This window comes from Perognathus longimembris, chromosome 22 (assembly GCF_023159225.1).
Source record: "Perognathus longimembris pacificus isolate PPM17 chromosome 22, ASM2315922v1, whole genome shotgun sequence".
Classification (NCBI taxonomy): domain Eukaryota; kingdom Metazoa; phylum Chordata; class Mammalia; order Rodentia; family Heteromyidae; genus Perognathus; species Perognathus longimembris.
Window position 1 is genome coordinate 17971613 of NC_063182.1, and position 22143 is coordinate 17993755.

General features: G+C 36.3%; 1 protein-coding gene across 14 annotated transcripts in view; it reads right to left on the reverse strand.

The window, feature by feature from the left end:
- Mef2c (myocyte enhancer factor 2C) overlaps positions 1-22143 on the reverse strand; it is a 173607-nt gene that overhangs the window by 26803 nt on the left and 124661 nt on the right. For 11 of the 14 annotated variants that reach the window (XM_048331408.1, XM_048331407.1, XM_048331419.1 and 8 more), the window contains 3 exons: positions 16500-16643; positions 7338-7524; positions 5363-5410 (listed from right to left, as the gene is read on the reverse strand). In XM_048331408.1, coding sequence (XP_048187365.1) covers positions 5363-5410; positions 7338-7524; positions 16500-16643 — 379 coding nt within the window. Of the gene's footprint in view, positions 1-5362; positions 5411-7337; positions 7525-16301; positions 16440-16499; positions 16644-22143 lie in introns of all 14 variants that reach the window. The other 3 variants (XM_048331420.1, XM_048331418.1, XM_048331422.1) reach the window with 2 other exon arrangements.

The window sequence follows — 22143 nt, forward strand, 5'->3', positions numbered from 1 at the left end:
CTCAGCTTTCTTACTTATTTGACTGGTGCTCTACTATTTAAACAACCACACCTTCAGTCCCATGTTTGGTTAGTTATTCAGAAAATAAAGTCTAGCAGACTTTTCTGTCTGGACTGGTCTTGAACCAGAATCCTCCAGATTTCAGTCACCTGAGAAGCTAGGATTATAGATATGAGCCACTAGCACCCGGCTTCATGCATATTTTTAATCACTGAGTGAGAAATGTAGAGAGGTATTTTGACTGATGAAGTCATCCTTGACAGGCTGAATGCCTCAATTTGTAGAGTACCTTTCCACTTAGTTATACATTATAATATGTGAAATGATTCTTTCACTGCTGGAGTTACCACACTGTAAATAACGGCTTATGGATGTGTGATGAAAATACATTGTTGTGGATTCTAAAGATATTTGTGTCTTATTCACTACGTGAGAACCAGGTAAAAAGCTACTAAATCATGAGATAAGATCTTTCTAGATGAAGTCTTTTCAGGTATACTTATTTGCCTTTCAATATTTATTCATGGCAGTATACTGCCACCATCAAGTCTCCATGTAGTTAGCTGATATAAATTAGGCATTCCAGAAGTGACAATGCTTGACAACCAAATGCATAAAATAGTAAACAATTAACAATCAAAATAAAGAAACAGCTGTTAGTTTCTTTTCCTATAAAATTAGATCTAATTTACAATAAATGCCAATTAAAATTATTAACCAATATACATAAATATCTTGCTTTATTGCCAAATAGCTATTGTAGTGATAAAACTCTCTTAAAATTTCAGTGATTCCTAAAGGCTTTGCTCTCTTTTTCCACCCCCTCTCTCAACCATGAATCAGTAAGTTCTTGGCACACTGGTACTTTCTACCCCATCAATAGCATAGTACATATAAATACAAATGGGTATTTCCATTAAATGTAATGATTACAAAATCTCAACTGAACTTAATCGTATGGTCATCAATAACCAAGCAGATTAGCATGTTAAGCATATAGAGATGTGACAAATACAGTTTTAATGGTAGTGCCTTTTTAATTCAGTAATTGAGGAAAAAGATTAATAGAATAACAGAAACTGTTATATATACTAATGTGTTACAATGACTTGCTTAACATATCTCTTATTCCAATTCAAAGACTGCAATCTCACCTTGTTATCTTGTTACATTTTACTTTCTCTATCCTCCCTTCCCCCCATTTTATGGTACTGGGATTTGAACTCAGCATTATGATCTTATTTGGCTTGCTTGCTTTTTGATACTCCAACATTTGAAACATACTCTTCCTGCTTTTTGCTGATTATTTTGGGGATGGGATCTAGCTTTCTTTTCTGTTTGGGCTGGCCTTAAACTATGATCCTCCAGGCTGCAGCCTTCTGTATAACTAGGGATTGCAGACATGCCAACTTTGTTACCTCTTTTATGATTTGCCATCATCTTTGCAATTATTTTTCTCTTGAGTGATAATTAGAAAAGAGGTTCATTGTTTTAAGAGGCAATTTGTGAAGATCTGAACTACCAACCCATATTTTATATACTGCTACACATTAGCTCGAGATTTAATAATATCTCATTTTACAGGCCAGTGGTGCTCAGTCATTTGATGAAAGCAATGAGAGATTAACTTGTATATAGCATCAGAATAATAAACTTCATATCAAATTAGGTGTTTAAATGTTACATATTCAAAAATATCTTCTATGTTACATCAAAACTATTAAACTTTTATGTTGAGAAGACACAGCTAATAAACATTTACTGAATATTTACTGTATGTTAAGTCTTCTCTGTTGAGCTGAGGAATAGTTTGCTCCTGGAGTACTGACTGTCCAGGTAGGATGTGTCCAGAGACTGAAATTATTGTACAAAAAGATACATAATGTCAGCACAGTTGCCACAGTAGCACAGTAGCAAGTGTCAGGAAAGGATTTCCTGAATGGCTGAACTGATTTATAAGCAATGACAAAAGAGCAAAGTAGCACAAACCACGAGAGGACATGCAATGTTAGGAATGGGTAGGTAAGGCTAGAGACCTTGGATCACAGGTTGGGAGTTAGGCTGCCTGGGTACATCTGACAATGATCTAATCTTCCCTCCTTCAGTTTACCTGCATAGACATGGCATTATGGGAGCCTCTGCTTTACAAGACTGCTATGAGAATGAATGAGTTACTTTGTACGAGCTATTCCAATGTTTTCTCTTAGGAGTATTGGAGCATAGGTCCCTGAATAGCAGCAAAGAATCTAAGATGGAGGCGTAGGAATGGTCTAGAGATAACAGGTTCATGGTTCATTACAAAGAGCAGTAAGGAAAGTATGAAGATTTTGGTGTTTAATTCTATTCTCATTCTCAATTCTCTGACTTACAATTTGGTCACTAAGGTTTTGAGTAGGCCAATCTGTCACAGGGAGACAAGAATGGAATGCAAAGGGACACAGACAGATAAGTAGGCCACCCTGGAAATCATGGCAGAGCACTGCTGGAAGTCTCAACCAGGGCAATGGGATGAGGATGGAGAAGGAGGAATAGATTTGAAAAATACAAAACCTATATGGTTTTCTCAAATTCATATCAAAGAAAAGTCAAATAAAAAATCAAATAATAAGTCCATAGCTGGTGGTTCATGCCTGTAATCCTAGCTTATTCAGGAGGCTGAGGTCTAAGAACCACAGTTCAAAGCCAGGCCAGGCAGAAAAGCCCTTGAAACTCTTACCTTCATTTAACCATTGAAATGCTGGAAGAGAAGCTGCAACACTTATTGATGAGATGTAGGAGAAGAATGATTCAGGGATTGGGTAGGAAAGATGCTATACTTTACAATCAAACTGAGCTAAAAAAAAAAGAATTTCTTAAGCCTTTTGGCATTTTCATATTTATTAGTCACAATTGACTTCCTTCCTTCCTTCTATGAGACTATCTTACTTATTATGTAGTGTCTCGTCACTGCAGTCTTGAAATCTGAAACACTGAACTTCAATTATTATTATTATTATTATTATTATTATTATTATTATTTGGTTGGTGGTGTGGCTTGAACTCTGGGCGTGGGTGCTGTCCCTGAGATCTTCAGCTCAAGACTAGCAGTATACCATGTGAAACACAGTGCCACTTTCAATTTCAATGATAATACTGAAAAATGTGAAGGTATCTTTTGGTTACTTTGCTTTAGGTTGTTCTTTTTTAATGCAAAGACATTCTGGCTTTCTTTCCCTCTGGTGTTATGTGATTCTCTGACATCAGCAAAAATATATTTGACTTTGACATATGATATTGGCTGGAAGAGTTTATGGCAGGGACACAACAGCTAAGATGAAGGCTAAGAAGCATCTGTGACAGGTGTTCCTGGGTACAAGAGTTAGAGCTTTTTCCTCTATTTTTAGAAACCATGTAAGTGTTGTTTACATGACAATATAGAATATATGAAGATGATATGCTCATGTTTTAGGCTATCCTTAGGTTATAATGTTTGCTATAATCAATTTGGAGGGTTTTATGCCCAGGGCAGAGATCCTGGAGTAGGATGTATTTGTTAGATGCCTAAGATTTTATTTTTAATTGAAAATGCCCTAGTGTGTATGTGGCAAATTTTCCATGTCCTTATGCTTTTCAAACTTAGCAGTCTGTCAGGAATTGACAATGACAGCAGAATTAAGCACCAAACACTTTTTATTTTCTGTACAGGATTCTAACGCATCCTTACCACTGTTCAGTAGCAAATCCCTTCTTTCGTCAAAGTTGAGTAGCCAATGTTTCCCTCCACATTATTTTTGCCAGTCCTGGGGCTTGAACTTAGGGCCTGATCAGTGTCCCTGTCTTCTTTTTGTTCAAGGCTAGCATTCTACCTACCACTTGGGCCACAATGCCACTTCTGGCTTTTTCTGCTTATGTGGCACTGAGGAGGAATTGAACCGAGGGCTTCATGCATGCTAAGCAAGTAAGTACTCAACCACTAAGCCACATTCTCAGCCCCCTCAACATTTTTTTAAAAAAAAGTTTTAACAACTTTCCTTTCAACTGAAAAACAGTTGGATATTAGATAAAAGCTCATAACATCTATCTTTCTTCATTGACACTTTAGTCTATGTGACTATGCAATTATTAGCCCTTACCATTGTCTTTACATAGTGTTTGGCAATGACTTGAATTCAGGAGATATGGGTCTGTATTTGTTCTCTAATTTTGAGGCTACAAACTACCAAGTAGTTTTAGGGAGAGATAGGACAAGCAAATACTTCATTTCAGTATCCAGCAAGATACTATAATTGAGTTAATTCACTAATTTTACTACTTAATTTTCAAAAGAGGTACTATGTAAGAAACTAATGTTATTCACCCAGTTTGTTAATTTATGATGCTATAATATACTTTTTCTTCATCACTTACTCTGGTAATGAAGAGCCAATATCCAGAAATGAGAAACACTAAACCCAAATAGATATATTTATAAAAATTGTTTTTGTATGTCAATTTTCCTTATCTCCTTTCTTATAAATAGCAGGCTATTATATTTGACCCTGGCAAAATGTTTTAATTAGGCTGCCCGTGGATATTTCAATAAAGTTGAAATTTTCTGACATTTCAAACATAACCCTGTGTCTTCCATGCTTGCCTCCTACTATTTTAGATGTATAGTGTGTTCCAGCTGCAGAAATTGCCATGGTTACTTGTTATACTAGTAGTGAACTACAGTTGGCATTTAAAAGTACGGTACTATCTTGCTACTGCATTGAAAATGACACCAATATCTCGATGATTGCAGTATTAAGAAAAATATGAAAATCTAGAGAAATATGATGAGACAATTGTCCATTGTGTAAGATGTTAAAGAGTTTAAATGCATTTAATGTCTTTTGGGGGGTTATATTATATTGGCATTCTCTGAAAGCTCATTTCCATGGCAAATGTGGTTTTACATTACCAGTATCACTGACTAGTTACAAGATTTTACTCTCTGTCTCTTTGTGTACTTTCTCTTGGAAATGTATAGAACGTTAGGACTTCTTTGGGTAGAAAATGATTCACATTTAATATGAAATGATTAACAGAGAACACACAACATCTGGTTTTCTAAATGTACTCTATGTTTAGGATAAGTTTCTGTGGTTGAGTTAATTTGATCAGAGCACTCAATTCTCTACAAACCAGCTGAAGTTTTATTAAGGAAGGTCCCAGTTAATAGTTTTCTTCTAAGTTACTGTTTAACCACACACTTCTGCTTCAAAAAGGCCTTTAGAAATTCTTGGGACCATTTTTGCATGCCTCTCACAGACTTCTCAACCTTACTCTGTTCAGATGGCTTAGTTCCTGGAAATCATCTAGCAGAACTCAGGACAATGACCCAGTACAGATGTCTGCTTACCTGCACTGGTGCCTGCACCGGATGTGAGGTCTCCACCCATAAGACCACCTGTGGATGAAAAGGAAAATCAAAAGGAGAAAGGCTAAAGGCCCACAGAACAAAATGCTTTACCTTTAGCAACACAGTATTTGTCCTCTCTAGAGAGTCATAAACTTGTAAAGTACTACCTTAGTCAGATGGCTGACATTTGTTTTACTGTGACATGCTGTGCTCAAATGTTAAAAATACATTCAATCATTGACATTTTGCAGAATCTTTTTTTCCCTAGGAAAGATTACATTTTAAAACACAGACTGAAGAGTCTCTATATTTCTGTTATTTTCTAAGCAGAGGCTTCATATAAAGAAGAAATATAAAGGAGAAATAAAGGGAATTTTTGGTCTAAAGTTCTACATGCTCTGAAAACTTCATAGCTGAAGCCTGTTTTTCTATATATATTTACCAAAAAATATATGCCATCAATTTTGTATCATGATAATTGTTCATACTTTTGATGTCATAAATTTACTCACACTTTCTACTTGAATTTTACTGACACAATGAGTTTTGACTGCTAGAAATTTAGAAATACATGTTTATTCGTTGCTAATTTATGAGAGTTGGAACCTTTCAATAAGATGATGAATATAGTATTTGCTTCTAGATTTTAATAAATATGATAGCAAAAATAGTAAGAATATCATCATCATTTTCTAATTGCTTTGAAGTGATATTTTATTATTATTACTTGGCTCAGGTTTTGGAATTAAGAGGAAATATCCATTACATTTTACAAAAAATATTTTATTTCCCCTCAAATACTGTTTTGGAAACAAAGTATCAAATTTAAAAAATGAACTTGAGTTTGTGGAATAAGAAATTGAAATGTATTTGAATATGATTTGAAAGAAATACATGATTACTAAAAATTGGTATGAAAATCTTAAACTACTAAAGACATAGAAAATTATACAATGAAGTCCTTTATATGTATTCCCTAGACTCAAGACTTACAAGGCTTATAAAAGAAAAACTCTTCCACCAATAAACTGCTTTTACTGCAGTTAAAGGTGTTTAAGATCCATTAAAAATTTCCAATGGAATATTTTCTTAAAAAGAAGACACAAATATATGATGGTTTGCTACATGTGGTTTAAAATACAATTATTTTTGATGTTGCTTATAAAAATATGGAGTGGCTTACTTATATTCAGTATACAGTTAATTGTTTCCCACTGTGAACTTGGAAATAAAGAATCTCTTGATGATTCTTTGAATCCAGTAGAGAAACAGTGCAGAACAGTATAAGGTATTTAGCTTGATCAGAGTACTAAGAATGGACCAGGATTTTCCTCAGCAATCATTTCATTTCTCCAGGACAATGCAAATTTATTCTTAAACTCTTCGACATGTAGAGACAAAATAGAGTAAGTATATGAGAGTGTGTGATGTGATCTCAGCTCCACTTCTGACTCAGCTCTGTTTTTGTTCCTTACTTCTTAGAAATCATACTATCCTATCTCATTTCCTTTCCACCTTAAATCCTTTGCAGGATGAGTTATTGTATAAGTAAATGAAAATTAACCATAGTAACAGATAACTAAATGGGACACATGCTATCAGATAACATAGGGAAAGGGTTCACAGAAGCAGCGACAGAAAATGACATTTTAAGCAGGAGGCGGGGGATCAGAGGCACAAGGATGTAGATAGAATATGTGACATCTCATTTAAGAAAGTGGGTGATTAAAATATAGGCACTGGAGAAGACAAGTGAAAGTTTGAGTCGACAAATGGCAGATTATGAAATATTTTGAAATGTATGCTAAAGGATTTAGGCTTTATCATTTAGAAGACATTCTAGGGGATAAAAATTAAGCAATAAAGGGACAGAAAATGAGCAACCAAAATATATCTCATAGATAAAAGACTGGGACTTTTGCAAAAGTTTTCCCTCCAATGATTTGTTAACCCTTACATTATTTTTGGGACGTACCTGCGTTACCTGCACTTGGAGGTCGATGTGTCACACCTGGAGACATACTATTCCTTTGCAGAGAAGGGTGAGCCAGTGGCAAAAGGTTTGGGTTTCCCAGCGAGCTGACAGGGTTGCTGTAAACCAAACTGTTGTGGCTGGACACTGGGATAGAGACTGGCATCTCAAAATTGGGAGGTGGAACAGCCTGGAGGAAGAGGAAAAAAGAGAAATCCCCAAAATGAGAGTGAAGAAAAGAACGGTAACAGAAGTTTTCAAGTCCAGATAGCATTTACTTTTCCAAACATTCCAAATTCTGCTTGGTGTGTCAAAGAAGATCATTAGCAAGAGCTTTTGAGATGTGAAATCATAAATTGATTTCTTTAATGTGCTTCAAACTCTATGCAACTAGGAGAAAAGGTTTCACTTTTGTTTAAAACAAAGCCCCATTTCATTAGACTCCATTGTCTCTGAATTCCATTCTATCAAGTAATAATTGTTCATTTGTGATACCTGAATCTCATGCTAGGAATGACTGCAAGATCAAAGGTACATGATTATGATAACTTCACAGAAAAAAAGGGGGATTAAAATGCAAACCAGAACCTTTGGTTTAATTGCTTATTGAAGCTTATTTATGCAGCAGTTAAATGATATAAAATCATCTCTAGGCATGTGAATAGCACATACAGTTTAATTATTATTTTTAAAAGTCTGTCTTTTAAAAGTAACTCTAAAGATAATAGGCATTTTAAGATACAGGTTTCAACAGAGCATGTACCATTCAATAACTCTCATTTAGAAATGATAGCTCAGAAAATACATGATGCTTCATATTTTGGTATATATTCATTGCCTCTGCAACACGGCAAGATCCTGAGCAAGTTGGCAAATGTTTAATGAACTAAAGCAGTGTGCATGCCTAATTAGAGCAATTCAGGACCCAATGATTGATTTTGGGGTATTATTTTGGCAATTGAAGCAAAACTATGTTTATGTTTCTGCTTGCTCTAACTAATCTCAGTCATAAACATTATTTTTTTTCCTTTTTCTGCATTATAAATGAAAATACTGTTTGAATACATCAACAGAAGACTCATGGTATCAGAGATGATCATGTTGTTAAAGTTGTATAATTATGTATATACCCCCCCACAAATTTATACAAGCCTTCCGGGGCTTACAATATGCCATTGTGAAAGTTCAAATGCACTTGTACCTAAAGCTCGTGTGTGTGTGTGTGTGTGTGTGTGTGTGTGTGTGTGTGTGTGTATTGATGTTTACTTTTTGTTGTTGTTTTTTTCTCTAGGGCTAAGACCAACTACTTACTCCTGGCTGGTTAGTTGGCCTGCATGGTTCTAAATGAGGTAATAGAAAATATTTTTTGATAAATACCATGGCATATTGGAATTTAAATATTTTTATAAGTAATCTAATACATGACCAAATATCTTGAGATATTTTTTCCCTTGCCTGTCCTGGGACTTGAAATCAGGCCTGGGTTCTGTCTCTGAGTCTCTTTGTACTCAAGACTAGTGCTCTACCACTTGAGCCACAGTGCTACTTCTGGCTTTTTCTGAACAGTGTATTGGAGGTAAGAGTCTCACGGACTTTTCTGCTAGCTTCGAACAGTGATCCTCAGGTCTCAGCTTCCTGAGTAGCTAAGAATACAGGTATGAGCCACCAGTGCCCAGCTTCTAGAGTGTTTTAAGACAACAGTAAATATTAGTGTACATTGTAAATGACTATAGAGTGAATTACATATTGTATCCCTTTACTAGTGGTCCAAGAAAGTCAAGGTGATGATACACATCTGTAGTCTTAGGTATTTCGGAGATGAAGATTAGATTATGGAGTTTAACACCAGTCTGGGCAAAAAGTTAGCAAGACTCCATCTCAACAAACAAACCCAGTATGTTAGGTAGACATCTGAATTCCAGCTAGCATGAGGAATAGGTAGAAGGATTGTGATGGTCTGAGGCTGGAACCAGGCACAAAAATGAAATGCTATCATAAGAACAACTAAAGCATAAATGTACTGGGCTGTTTTAACTCTCTCCTTATTGTCTGTTACCCTTCTGAGTTTGCCAATTGTATCATGATGTAAAGTTAGGTCAGACCATTACCTCTCTAGACCTAGAACACTGGTACTGTACAGACGTGGGAGTATTTGTCTTCTCAGTATCTTTGAGAGTCACAATGCTTGTGGGGGGTAGTCAACACCTCAGTTCCAGTACCATCTTCTCTCCTCTGGATCACTGCAGTCATGTCTTAAGATATTTCCCTGCTTCTGTCTTTCTTTGTCTGCCTTTCTTTTCTTTGCAACTTAGAAACTAGCTTGATAATTTAAAAACACTAGTCAGATGATGGCATTCCGCTGGTCTGAACCCTGTGAGCACTTTCATCATCTGTAAAGAAGCCTGGCTTCTTCCAATGGCGCAGGAGTGCCTACAAGTTCCAGCTTTGACCAACTCCTGTTGTCTTCCCTCCTGTCAATCTGCACCTCCCTTTCTCATTCCTGACTCATTACAATGGCTAACTCGTAGTAGCTCCTCTAAATCTTGGCTGGACATTTTGTATTCTTATGGACGTGAACTCTGGCCATACACACACACACACACACACACACACACACACACGTACACATGTGTGTGTGTTTTAGATATTGATAGTCTTTAATTGAGGTCTCATGCAAGCTAGATAGTTGCTTTACCACTTGAGCCATGCTCCTAGCCCTCTGACACCCTATTTAATACTGTTCAACATGCTTCCTTTACCATTCTCCCATCTTGTTTTACTCCCTTACCCAGCTCATCTATTTCCCATCTCATACAAAATCCGGTCAAAGTATTCTGCAAGCAAAGTTATCTAATTCTTGTTATAAGGCAACCCAAAGTCTACTTAACTTCTATTATAAGAAATGAGTATCTGTCTCTAAGGGAGGACTTTTAGCAAGCCACAGTACTAATGCAAAAACACGAGCCAGGTACCAGTGGTTCACACCTGTAATCCTAGCTACTCAGCAGGCTGAGATGTAAGGATTGAAGTTTGAAGCCAGTTGGTTCAGAAAAGCCTGTGAGACTCTTATCTCTAAGAAACTACAAAGCGTTCGAAGTGGAGTTGTGGCCTAAGTGGTAGAGTGCTAACTTTGAGCAAAAATAGAAGCTTGGGGACAGTGCCCATGCCCTGAGTTGAAACCCCAGGACTATCAAGAAAAAACAACAATACCCTATCAGATACTGTGTTAGTTATTGTGCAGTTGCAAGATTGTGTAATTTATATTTATAATGTGATGTAAATCTTTCATCATTCCTTCATTGCAGATATAATTCTTACCTTTATAAATTGGTGAGATTTTGTAAGTGATGCAAAATCATCTAGCTAGTGACAGAGATTTTTGATCTTGATATAAAATCATTGGACAATAAGGTATTGTTGTTGTGGGGCTTGAATTCAGGGTCTGGGTGCTGTCCCTTAGCTTTTGTGCTCAAGGCAACCTTCTACCACTTTTAAAATCACAGTGCCATTTCCAGTTTTCTGGTGTTTAATTGCAGTGAAGCATCTCATGGACTTTCCTGCCCAGGCTGGCTTGGAACCATGATCCTCAGATCTCAGCCTACTGAGTAGGTAGGATTACAGGCTTGTGCTTCTGGCACCTGGCCATTGCATGTTTGTGTTTTTTTTTTTTAAGAGAAATAAACTATTGCAGCCTGAAATTGTTCCTTAAACAAATAATTGCTGAGTATTAATACCCTGTTATTTGTGAACCACATAAATAATGCACTCAACTAGGTTTTCATGGAATATGGGTGAATTCTTAGGAAAACATAAACAAACTCCCTTTGTTCAAATTGAATCAGTGCCCATAAAGCTATCATATGGTGACATATGTATTAATTTTTACACAATGTAACTTGTTATAAACATTCCACTGATTCTGAGCACCTAAGAATCAGCTACAAACTATTTTCCCTGAATATTCTACAGAATCTTCATCACCTCTCATTAGAGAGCAAAGCTCATATACCCCACCACCGGGTGGCAATAAACACATTTAGTTATTAATAATTACGCCACAAATTCTAACTCTCACAACAATCAGTTCACTGTAAATCACTTTTTCCCTCCCATCATATGACCATCATTCTCAAGAATTATTTAGTTTCTAACATTTTTGGATCAAAACCAATTTAATAGTGATAATTGTGAAATAAATTTGTGATTGGCCAAATGACAGTCAGAATATTTTTATCAGAGTATACTTCAAATATTTGTAATTCATAAAATATGCTAATATCATTTGCATTCTCTGTCTTTTACTGTGTTTTTTATATCTGCATAAGGAACTACCTCTGATAATTTGGAATTGAATCACAAGCTTGAATATGACTACAGTCCAAAGGTATCTTAGAAAGTCAGAAAGAACATTTGCTTTTTGATCAGAAATCTCTGTTCAAGTTATATAATAATTTGCCATGTAATGAGGCAAGTCATTTAATCTCCATTGACCTCAATTTCCTAATTTGAGCACAAAATAGTTGCACACATACAGAGACTGAACAACTTTGAAAATTTTGGGGGAGATGAAGATGTATTGCAGCATAGAATTGTTTCCAAGAAATTAATATTATTCTTTTTGACTTTTCAAAAATTAGGAAGCTTTCAAATGCCTAACATTAAAAAATTTTATATAGAAAATCAAGGCTAGAGAGCAGCCTAAAATTCCAAACATGGAAAGACCTCAGAGCCAGGTTGCAAATTTTTAGAACTCTTAAGTCAGGAAGGCAGGCTTTGGGAGATCCAAGTAAATTAAATTACATTCTGTAGGCTGGACTGAGTATATGATTTGCAAGATCTAGTACAGACTGGAAAGGTGGAGGAGTTCTTGTTTAAATGAATTGAGAATTAAAAATATTTTTATTATGGTTAAGTATTTGAACAAAGGCGTCACCATTGCACAAAGCAGTTTATGAATACAGTGTGCCTCGATTAATGTCACTCCTTTCAACATTCTCACCCATCCTGCACAGCCCAAACCTTCTCTCACTTTTCTTAAATTTTGTATGATATATATTCAATTTTGGCTACATTCTCCCTTCTTTGTCTCTTTATTTTCTCTCTCACCACCTCTTAACCTCACTCCACTCCCTTTAAGAGTTTCAAGATCACAGTTTCAAAACCACTAAGGAAGCCCTGAAGTCTGAGAATAGGGCCCGTTCACATGCCCACAAAGTTGTTCTGCATTTAAGAGATGCAAACTAAGTGATAGCTAGATTTTTTTTAGTTTCTATCCCTAAATTGATAATGGTAACTTATCATAGGTCTGAAGGACATTTGAACTACTACAAAACACAATTTTCCCAAACTAATGACAAACTAAGTCTGATAATAAAAATCAAGTGATAAGGCAGGTATTGGTTGTACACAGCTATAATCCTAGCTATTCTGGCGCTGAGACTTGAGAATCAGGGTTTGAAGCCAGCTGGTATAGGAAAGTCCGCAAGACTCTTATCTCTAACTAATCACCAAAAAGCTGGAAGTAAAGCTGTGGCTCAAGTGGTAAAGTGCCATCCTTGAGCAATAAGATGAAGGGATAGTGCATAGGTCTTGAGTTCATGCCCTAACACCGACACAAATATAATCAAATAATACATTTTTGATAAAATATTTTAAGGTGCTTCTTATTTAATACAAACAATTGAGCCTAGTCTCTCTTCTCTCTCTTTCTCTCTCTCTTCTCCCTAGTACCACCTGCCACATCTCCACTTTCAAAAAATAATGATAATCTTAAATTGCAAACAACCGTTACAAAGCTGCAGAGCCCCTAGCAGAGGAAAACAAATCACACATCTCTGATGACTAGTGAGTACCCAGTTCTGGTATCTAATTTCCTCAAGGCTGGCTGCAACTGTGGCAGGTCCCTACAGTCCTCAAAATTTGAGACTGTCATCATTTTCTGATTGCTTTAGTACTTGCCCTATGTTCCCTCATAGTTGATAAAAGTCCAATGCAGTAATTACATGGTCTTCCTTGGCTTCACCGCATCCATCCCTCACCAGAACTACACCTGCATCCATCTTCATCCAATTATCCTGAAGAGCTGTGCCAACTTGTTCCCATCAGATCTACATACTCAGCCTTTCTTTCTTTTCATTCACCCTTCCTTCCTTCCTTCCTTCCTTCCTTCCTTCCTTCCTTCCTTCCTTCCTTCCTTCCTCCCTCCCTCCCTCCCTCCCTCCCTCCCTCCCTCCCTCCCTCCCTCCCTTCCTTCCTTCCTTCCTTTCTTCTTACAAGCATTGTATCTCTGAATACATATAATTTTAAGGAATTTTCATTTTAACTCCACCCTTGAACCTGGGTACAACATCAATTCTTTCTCTTCACAGTCCATTATTTTCAAGAAATTACACTTTCCTCCCCCCTCCCACTTCTTCCCTTTTACTTTACTCTCAACCAATCTTGCATCCACCTCTACCACATTCAGCTTATTTCCTAATTCTTGGTTCTGCAAATGGAGCTGTTTTTGCTTGCTGTGAAGTCCTGCATGAAGCATGGCAAACCCAGCATGAGGAAATGCTGCATGACAAGATTCCAAATCACCCATGAGTTATTTCACGTCACTGAGGAATATGGGCTTAAATTATATTATTCCGACAGGTGACTGCAATATTAAATTTTCTGTTTTAAAAGGGAAACTCTTCAAACTGGGTCTTTGAAATAGGAAAACAATTTTGTAATGTTTTTAAAGAGGTGGAGACATTTTCTTCACACAAAGGGCAGAGTGTCCTGGCCCTGCTGTAAATGTTTTAGCAGCTGTGGAAACTTTCAACAAAACTGACTTCCAGCAAGTTAGAGCCATGTGTAAAATCTTGGTTTTTCATCGTGGAAACTGAAACACTTAGTAAAGACACAAGGATTCCGTGGCACCACCAGGAGCTGCGTGACTTCTCCTAGCTCTGCCCATGAACTTCCCTGTGGTTTGTCATCCCCTGCCACTCACCACTGTACCTCATGAAAAATCAAGTCTCTTGGTTTTGAGCTCTTTACAAGACAGTGTGAAATGCTGCGAGGGGATCAAGGTATGCATGACATTTCTTTCACCTTAAAACATGGAGATGGTAGTCACATGTGCATGTCTTGGAATTTGAGGATTAAATCTCAGCGTTGCATGTTTTTGCCTCTTTCCTAATTAGGCAGGAATTTCCCTTCTACCTGAGGCATTGTGTGTGCTTTGCCTTGAAATCCTACTCTATATATAGCAATTCTGGCTATTTATTTATTTATTGCCAGTCCTGGGCCTTGGACTCAGAGCCTGAGCACTGTCCCTGGCTTCTTTTTGCTCAAGGCTAGCACTCTGCCACTTGAGCCACAGCGCCACTTCTGGCCATTTTTCTATATATGTGGTGCTGGGGAATCGAACCCAGGGCTTCACGTATATGAGGCGAGCACTCTTGCCACTAGGCCATATTCCCAGCCCTATATATAGCAATTCTGACCTAGCATTATATAATCTGTGTTTTATACATATGTATGCATATATATGTGAGTGTGTAATATAGAGACAGGTATAAGTTTAGAAAAATTCAAGCCATAGAAATCAAAGTTCTCGGCAACTTAAAATCCCAATATCTATTTCATCACTGAAGTATTTTGGTGTTGGTAACAAATATGCAAGGCTGTATGTAATAAGGAATGCATCATTGGGTAATTTGTGCCCTCAGAAAGTGCTGCATATGACACCTGATTTTATGGAACCTTGAAGGATGGACACTGTCAGCCCCAGAGCTTTTTCTTATGATACAGTTAAAAATTTGGATTTAACAAAATATGTTGTTGACATTTCATTTAACAAAGGACATGTATATGAGGATAGGACTTTTGATCTGAATTAATTTTACTAGTAAGTTTTTTATGGTTCAGGGTAATGGAACACAAATTGGATGTGTACCTGTTATGGAAACACATTAACTTCTCCTGTGAGTGATTTGGCCTAGAGCTTTTCTTCCCACATATCTGCATATACAATGGACAAAACATATTTTCACTGCAGTATTATCCTCAATACTCAAGTTTAGGCTGATTTTCTAGTCTCAGATAATATACTTTTTCAAAATAAATTCATTACCTACTGAGGAGCCTGTGTACAATTACAGTTCAGACACGAACATTAGTTATTTCCTTTCTGCTACAAAATAAACCATGTTTGATGACAAAATATAGACATTATATACTTCCCCCCTAAACATATGGACAAACAAAATATTACATGCAGAGTTATTTCTCTTAAATATCTGGCAAGGCATATGACCAATTGTTAGAAATTTCTGATTTGGTTAAGAAAAATTTTAGCCAAATGTTAAGCATGGGAAGTGTTGGTGGAGTCAAAGCAGATAATATTTTGATAAAAGCTTTAAAATTCACTGCAGCACACAAACATTGGAATCTTACCATTAGGCCTCATGCAGTCTGTTTCCTGAAGCAAGCATTAGCTTTAACCCTTCAGTGCTGTTGTTGAATTTCATGATGGGGAGGGGGTTCAAGTTTTATTTAGAAATCAGCTTTTATTTAAGTGAGGATTGTCAGTTTGCATGAAAAGATTGCAGTTCCAACTTGTGTACCTAGAATTGATATCTCTGTATTTATAGAACATCTTTAAACTATTTTTTTTATTGTTTTACTAGTATATTGTGACTTGTAGCAACAGTGTGTTTGAAAAGATTGTGTAAATCCAGGGTGTGTCCTATAGATCTTTCTCTTCCTCTTGTGAATTGCTCTACCTCAGAATGAACTTCTCAATGGCAACTTTTTGAGATTATGTAATTTCACTATCCCGCAGTTTGCTTTTTATATGCATGGCTGTGGGATGAGATGGCTCTTTATCTGTCTGACTTTTCAGGGCTTCTTAGAGCAAGCCGTCACTGACAGGGTTAGGGTATGTTACTGCAGCAGTTATCAGCAGACCAGCCATCTACCTTCAGTACTTACAGGAATTTTATGACTCTTGATCATATTATCAAATTCTTCATTAATTTTTTTGTATTTTTCTTCAGTGCGTGGGGTGAGTGCATAAGAGGAATCAGGATCAGGGCTTTCACAGCCTTTGTTTTCTTTCTTGTTCAATGCCTGCCAGGTTCAGAGAAATACCAAGAGTAAAAAAAAAATGAAGGGCGTTTGAGTACTTACACACAATCTTTGCCTGCTGATCATTAGATCAATGTCTTCATTAATTTTTCTGTACTTGTCCTCAGACTCAGGGCTGTGACCTACTGAATCGTCTGCATCGGGATCAGGGCTGTCACAGCCATTAAGGCCCTTCTTTCTTAACGTCTGAAACAACAGAATTTGGAAAGTTCAAACCTAGACAAAAGCTGTAGGAGACATTCATGGATGTTACAGAAATTCATGCCATCTACAGAGTTTTGAGTTTTTAACATATGCTATTGGAAATTAGAGAAAAGAGAGAAACCATTAGTCATTACAGAGTGCTCATCACAGAAAAAAAACATGCCTTTTGTAGCTAAATTCCATCAGTGAACAAAGAGGGCTGAAGTTTTGCAATATGGAAGTCATCTAGAAATATCTACTGAAAAGCAATTCTAGCAGAGTACAATTAATGTGCTACATGGTGCTACAATTAAGTTGCTACTGTTTCTCTCCACAGAATTAGAAATCAGGATATTATACAATGATTTTAGAATTTATGATAAGGATAAATGCAAAAATACCAGGAATATACCATCAAATTCAACATACTGGCTAATGGTGTCCTGCCTCTTATCCCACCATAAGCACTTAAGGGTAGAGGAGATCCCAGCTAACAGTCTCACTAAGCACAAATAAGAATGTTGGGATGTCTGTCATTTGGAAAATACCTTTGTTTTTCTAGAGTTCTGTATAGGTGAAAATTTGCACTGGCATTTATAGTACCAAGAAGACATTTTCGTAAACGTTAGCTGGAGGAAAAGTCATAACAGCTGAGCTTAGGGCTTCCTTATCTTGAGCTGAGTAAGAAGGCCAAAGAACATTGCAAATAACCAAGTCAGTAACTACCAAATAGCAATGGTTTTTCCTGGTTATAACTGAGCAGGATCCCTGAGGCTGTGTCTGCTGACACATGAAAGTGTCAGTGTTATCTTGAACCTCCTGTCTACTGGAGGTAGATCTGGTTTAGTTTTCAGCTGTCACCAAAGGATAAATACTAATATAACATTGCAAGAGTTTGAAAAAGTATGACTCAGGATTCCTGACTTTTTTAAAAAATGATGGTTGTCAACTTATTTCACATAATTAGATGTACAGAGATACTGTTCTGTTTTAAAGATCGTAAAAACCATTGGATTAATCACAGAGCTTGCTATTTTAATTATTAATAGACTAACAACAGTTGTTAATAGCCCTGGTATTAACTACCAGGATCAGTCACAAAGAGACGTATACCTGTATGTCTCTCATTAATAAAAAGTTCAGCATAGCTCATCTTTATTAAAGACAGAATACATAAACAAAGAAAAGCAAAAGCTGCAACATCCAGTGAAGGAATTGAAAGCTGAGATAGCACTCCATCTTTAATTCATGAAATTTGGGAAGATAAATAAAACAATGTGAGTTTAAAAAGGAGTGTCAGTCTCAAGATTTTTTTTAAACTTCTTGGCTCTCATCAAAGTGTAATAAGTATAATATTCCTAAATTCCTGAGGTGAAGATTTTTACTAAGAAATCAGATAGAAAGCTACTATTTCTTACATCCAGGATGCCCTACAGTACTGTAAGTATTTGTTAATATTACAGTGGTATAATATAATAAATAAACATATGGTTACAGTTTATTATGTGTAAAATGCTTGAATATTAAAATGAATATTTTGATACAGAGGGAAAAATATACATTTATAATCTCAGGGAATTGGTGGGGCCACTTATACCCTATCATGGATCTATAGTCATCTGCAGTCATCAGCTTGCTGTAAGTACTCCTAGAAGTTCCCTATAGTAATAATATAAGCCACTACATCCTATTAGCCTAATGAATTTTTCTTTATTTCCTAGCTCTTATTGACATTATCTCAACAATTAGAACATTCTTCTGGTTGATAACAGTTTGTTGTATTATCATGTGTTTCTGACTTCATCTCTGTGTATCCTAGAGTTTTTAAGAAAAAAATTTTAAGTGTCTTGCATTGTACTCATGTATTTCATATGGAATCACTTATGTAGCCAGATGCCAGTGGCTCACACCTGTAATCATAGCTACTTAGGAGGCTGAAATTGGGAGGATATAGCAGTTGGAGGCCAGCCCAGAAACACAAAATCATGAGATCCCTTTCTGAACTGTAAGAAGAGTTGTGCTTAGGTAGTTGTTATACTAGCTAGGAAAAGAAGTCTAAAATAGGTAAGATTGTGGCCCCAGTATGCATCTAGAGGCAAAAAGCAAGACCCTATCTCAAAATTAGCAAGTGCAAAAAGGGTTGGAGGTGCAGCTCAGCAGTAGAGTTACTGCCAAATAAGTACAAGGCTTTGAGTTCCAATTGCTTCCTCTCTTTTAATAAAAATCATGTATGTAGACAAAGCAGGTAAAATTTAATGTTTTCCAAAAGTTTTCTACGTATATTTCTGTGACATATGTAAAAACACAAAAACCTTGAATTTAAAGTCTTATATAGCGTTAATTTATAGTCTTAAAAATGGACAGTAGATTTTTAATGTGTACCCATCTTTTATCCAATAAATCTTATTGTGAAAAAATTATGGTTGTTTTGATATGCATATTTCTGACAACAGAACGCAAGGGTTAGGAGAGGCCTATCAACTGTCATACAATCCATCTGGCACATACATGTGTGCTAAATATTCTTACAAAGCTTTGGGGGGATAGATATTTTGTTTGGTTCATAGGAATCCAAACACTCATACTTTCCTGCAAGATCCCTACAAATATTAACTCATTCGCTCTCAAAAGACTTTTACAAAAAGTTTAGGGGAACCTTATGCCACATCTCAATCCAGCATAGCCAGGGAAGGTAGCTCAGGATCAGTACGTTCTGATTTATCTTGTCTAACACACACACACACACACACACACACAAACACACACACACACACACACACACACACACACACACTTTGTACTGAAAGTCTCATGGACTTTCCTGTTTGGGCTGACTTAAACCGTGATCCATAGGGTCTCAGCCTCCTGTGTAGCTAGTATTTATGGGTATCATCCACCAGCACCTGGTCTCACTTACATTTGTGAAAAAAGGAGACAGACTAAATTATTTCTGCTCACATCCAACTACATTAGTAAACTGAATGCTTCAATAAGTGATGTGCTAATTTTGAAAAATAGGCATGAGAAATGTTTACATTTGAAAATATGGTGAAACTTGATACTTCTTAGACCCCCCTTTTAGTAAAGGGAGGGACTATCTATTAATTAATAAAATATTTAGTTCATGGACTAAAAGGATAAATCAGATCAACTCACATTGTACCTGAAAAACGTTATAAAACATTAAACAAACAAAGCAGGTAGCATGGAGTTAGGAAGCAAATGGCAGGTATGAGCCAGGGAAAAAGAAACTAGTGGCACATTTTCCCCCCAAAATTCTTCTTGTATCTGACTATACTTCATTTGCAATGAGTATCACCAGTGTTTAAGTAATGATTCAAGTTAAATTGTTATTTACAAAAGTTTTGTTGAGATACACAAAAACAGAACCCAAGAGAAAATTATTATTAAGCTCCAAATTTCCATAGTCATATGTAACCAGAACACTGGAGAAATTGTTCAAAAATATAATCCTCAGCTGAGTGCTTGTAGAACACATTTCTGCCAAGAACAAATGATTATGGTGAAATTATAAAGCTCTGAAAACAGAAATAATGGCATAAACTTCACTGTGTGAATGTGGAACTTAGACGAGCAGCTTTATCTTTATTATATGAAAAATCTACAGCTGTTTAATGATGACAAAGGAATTATGGTTAGAGTCAGTCAAGTCTACTTATTCACAGTAATAGCCAATATGAACTAAAAGGCTTACTAAACGAACACCTCAGCATTATTTCTTCAAGCACATTTCTAGCAAAGCAAAATGTTTGCTGCTGGCCTCAAAAGCATCTGTAATTTTTACAACTGTACTTGGTCAGGAAATGTAGACCATTACATTGTTTTTTCATGTGCTGTTTCATTTCAAGAGCTAGACATATAGTCTCTCTCCTCTCTCTTTAATACTCTGTTTCTGTTTCTCTCTCAAACACAGACACAGACACAGACACAGACACACACACACACACACAGACACACACACAGAGCTCATCAGTCTATGTTTCTTAAAGATTTATTGTGCATGTCAAAGTAATGCAGGAAATCTACTGAATCCACCAGGTTTTTGTTTTTTTTTTCCTATGCAAACCTTGAGTGAGCTGGTATACTGGAACCAGCAAGCTATGTGAAAATGACACTTTGGGGGTAGATCAATTGCAGAAACTTTTGGGGTATATTCACAAAGTAGTGATTGTCATAGAGTGAGCTGAGAACAGCCGCTCTTACAGAAGTAATTAGATTGACAGAAGGTGAGATACTCCAAACAATAAATGGGAGAATGAGTCCAGACAGGTAATCTAACCACCACGTGGGATCTCTCCTCTCAGAAATGTGGACATATGGGCTTGAATTATTACATTTATTCATCAGAAAAACTTGAAACATGTATCAACTGATGATGATAGGGGACAGGTGCTTCAAAAATTCTAATGAAATACATGTAGGGAACAGATTCTATTTCGTTACTGCAAGGAATAAAATTGAAAAAAAATACAAAGAAAAAGAAAAAAACCACATGGAGTTGCTGTTTCTGGTCATGACATTATGCTAGTAACTAGCAAATCACTATCCTACACTATAGTTAACACTCCCCTTTTCTTATTAATTAATATGTTACATTCCTGAGTTCTTTGTTTTAAAATTTATTTCTTGTTACTGAAAAGAAATAACCAAACAATCAGCCATTTTAAGTTCTATGAAGGTATATATTTGATATTAGGCCTATCTAAGTAAAATTTGGCTTTTGTCAGAGAACTACTATGGCAGACTAAAAGCTTCCAGTCAGCCGATTTCTTTCCATGTCTGCAGTCTCAGACTGAAAGAATATATATTTTCATCATTTTTCTTTCATCATCTCTCCTTTTCTGTGCCTTCCCATTGTAAGCTGAAATTTCAAGTCTTTTTGTGAAAAGCCCCAATTTACTCTCATTAACCTTTGTTAAAATAAAAATAATCACCCTTTCTTGCATAGCTAGTGTTACCCTGCCTTCAGAGGGCTGATGTGTCAAGAAAACATGAAGGAATTATTAGCTTTAGTCTCGTGACTGTCGTGTTCACACAAAAGCCAAGGAAAAAAGTCAACTTACAAAAGGTAGTTTCCTTTCCATAGATCCCCCAAATTTGTTTTTGCTCATCTCTCACAGACACATGAGGATAAGTGTCTATGGATAAGAAGCCCAATAGTCTTCAGAAAGTAGTAGACACATATAGGTTGAGGGAGGCCAGTAGAAATGGTACACAGGACCCTGTAGTATCTGGGGAGTGGCCACTGAAAGACATTGTTTGGTATCTAGAAGCAAGCCATGCAAATTCAAAATCCAAAACTCTGAACAAATCTATAATATCATATTGTGTTTTTAAAATTCTGTGATTTTCACCATTTAAATCAGGGAAGTTTAGGTACCAGGAAATTTCCTCACAGGTTTTAATAGTAAAACTTGCAAGCAAGTATCTGCACTGTTTCTGACTGTAGTATGATTCTTCTTTTTTAATTCTAGAAATAGTA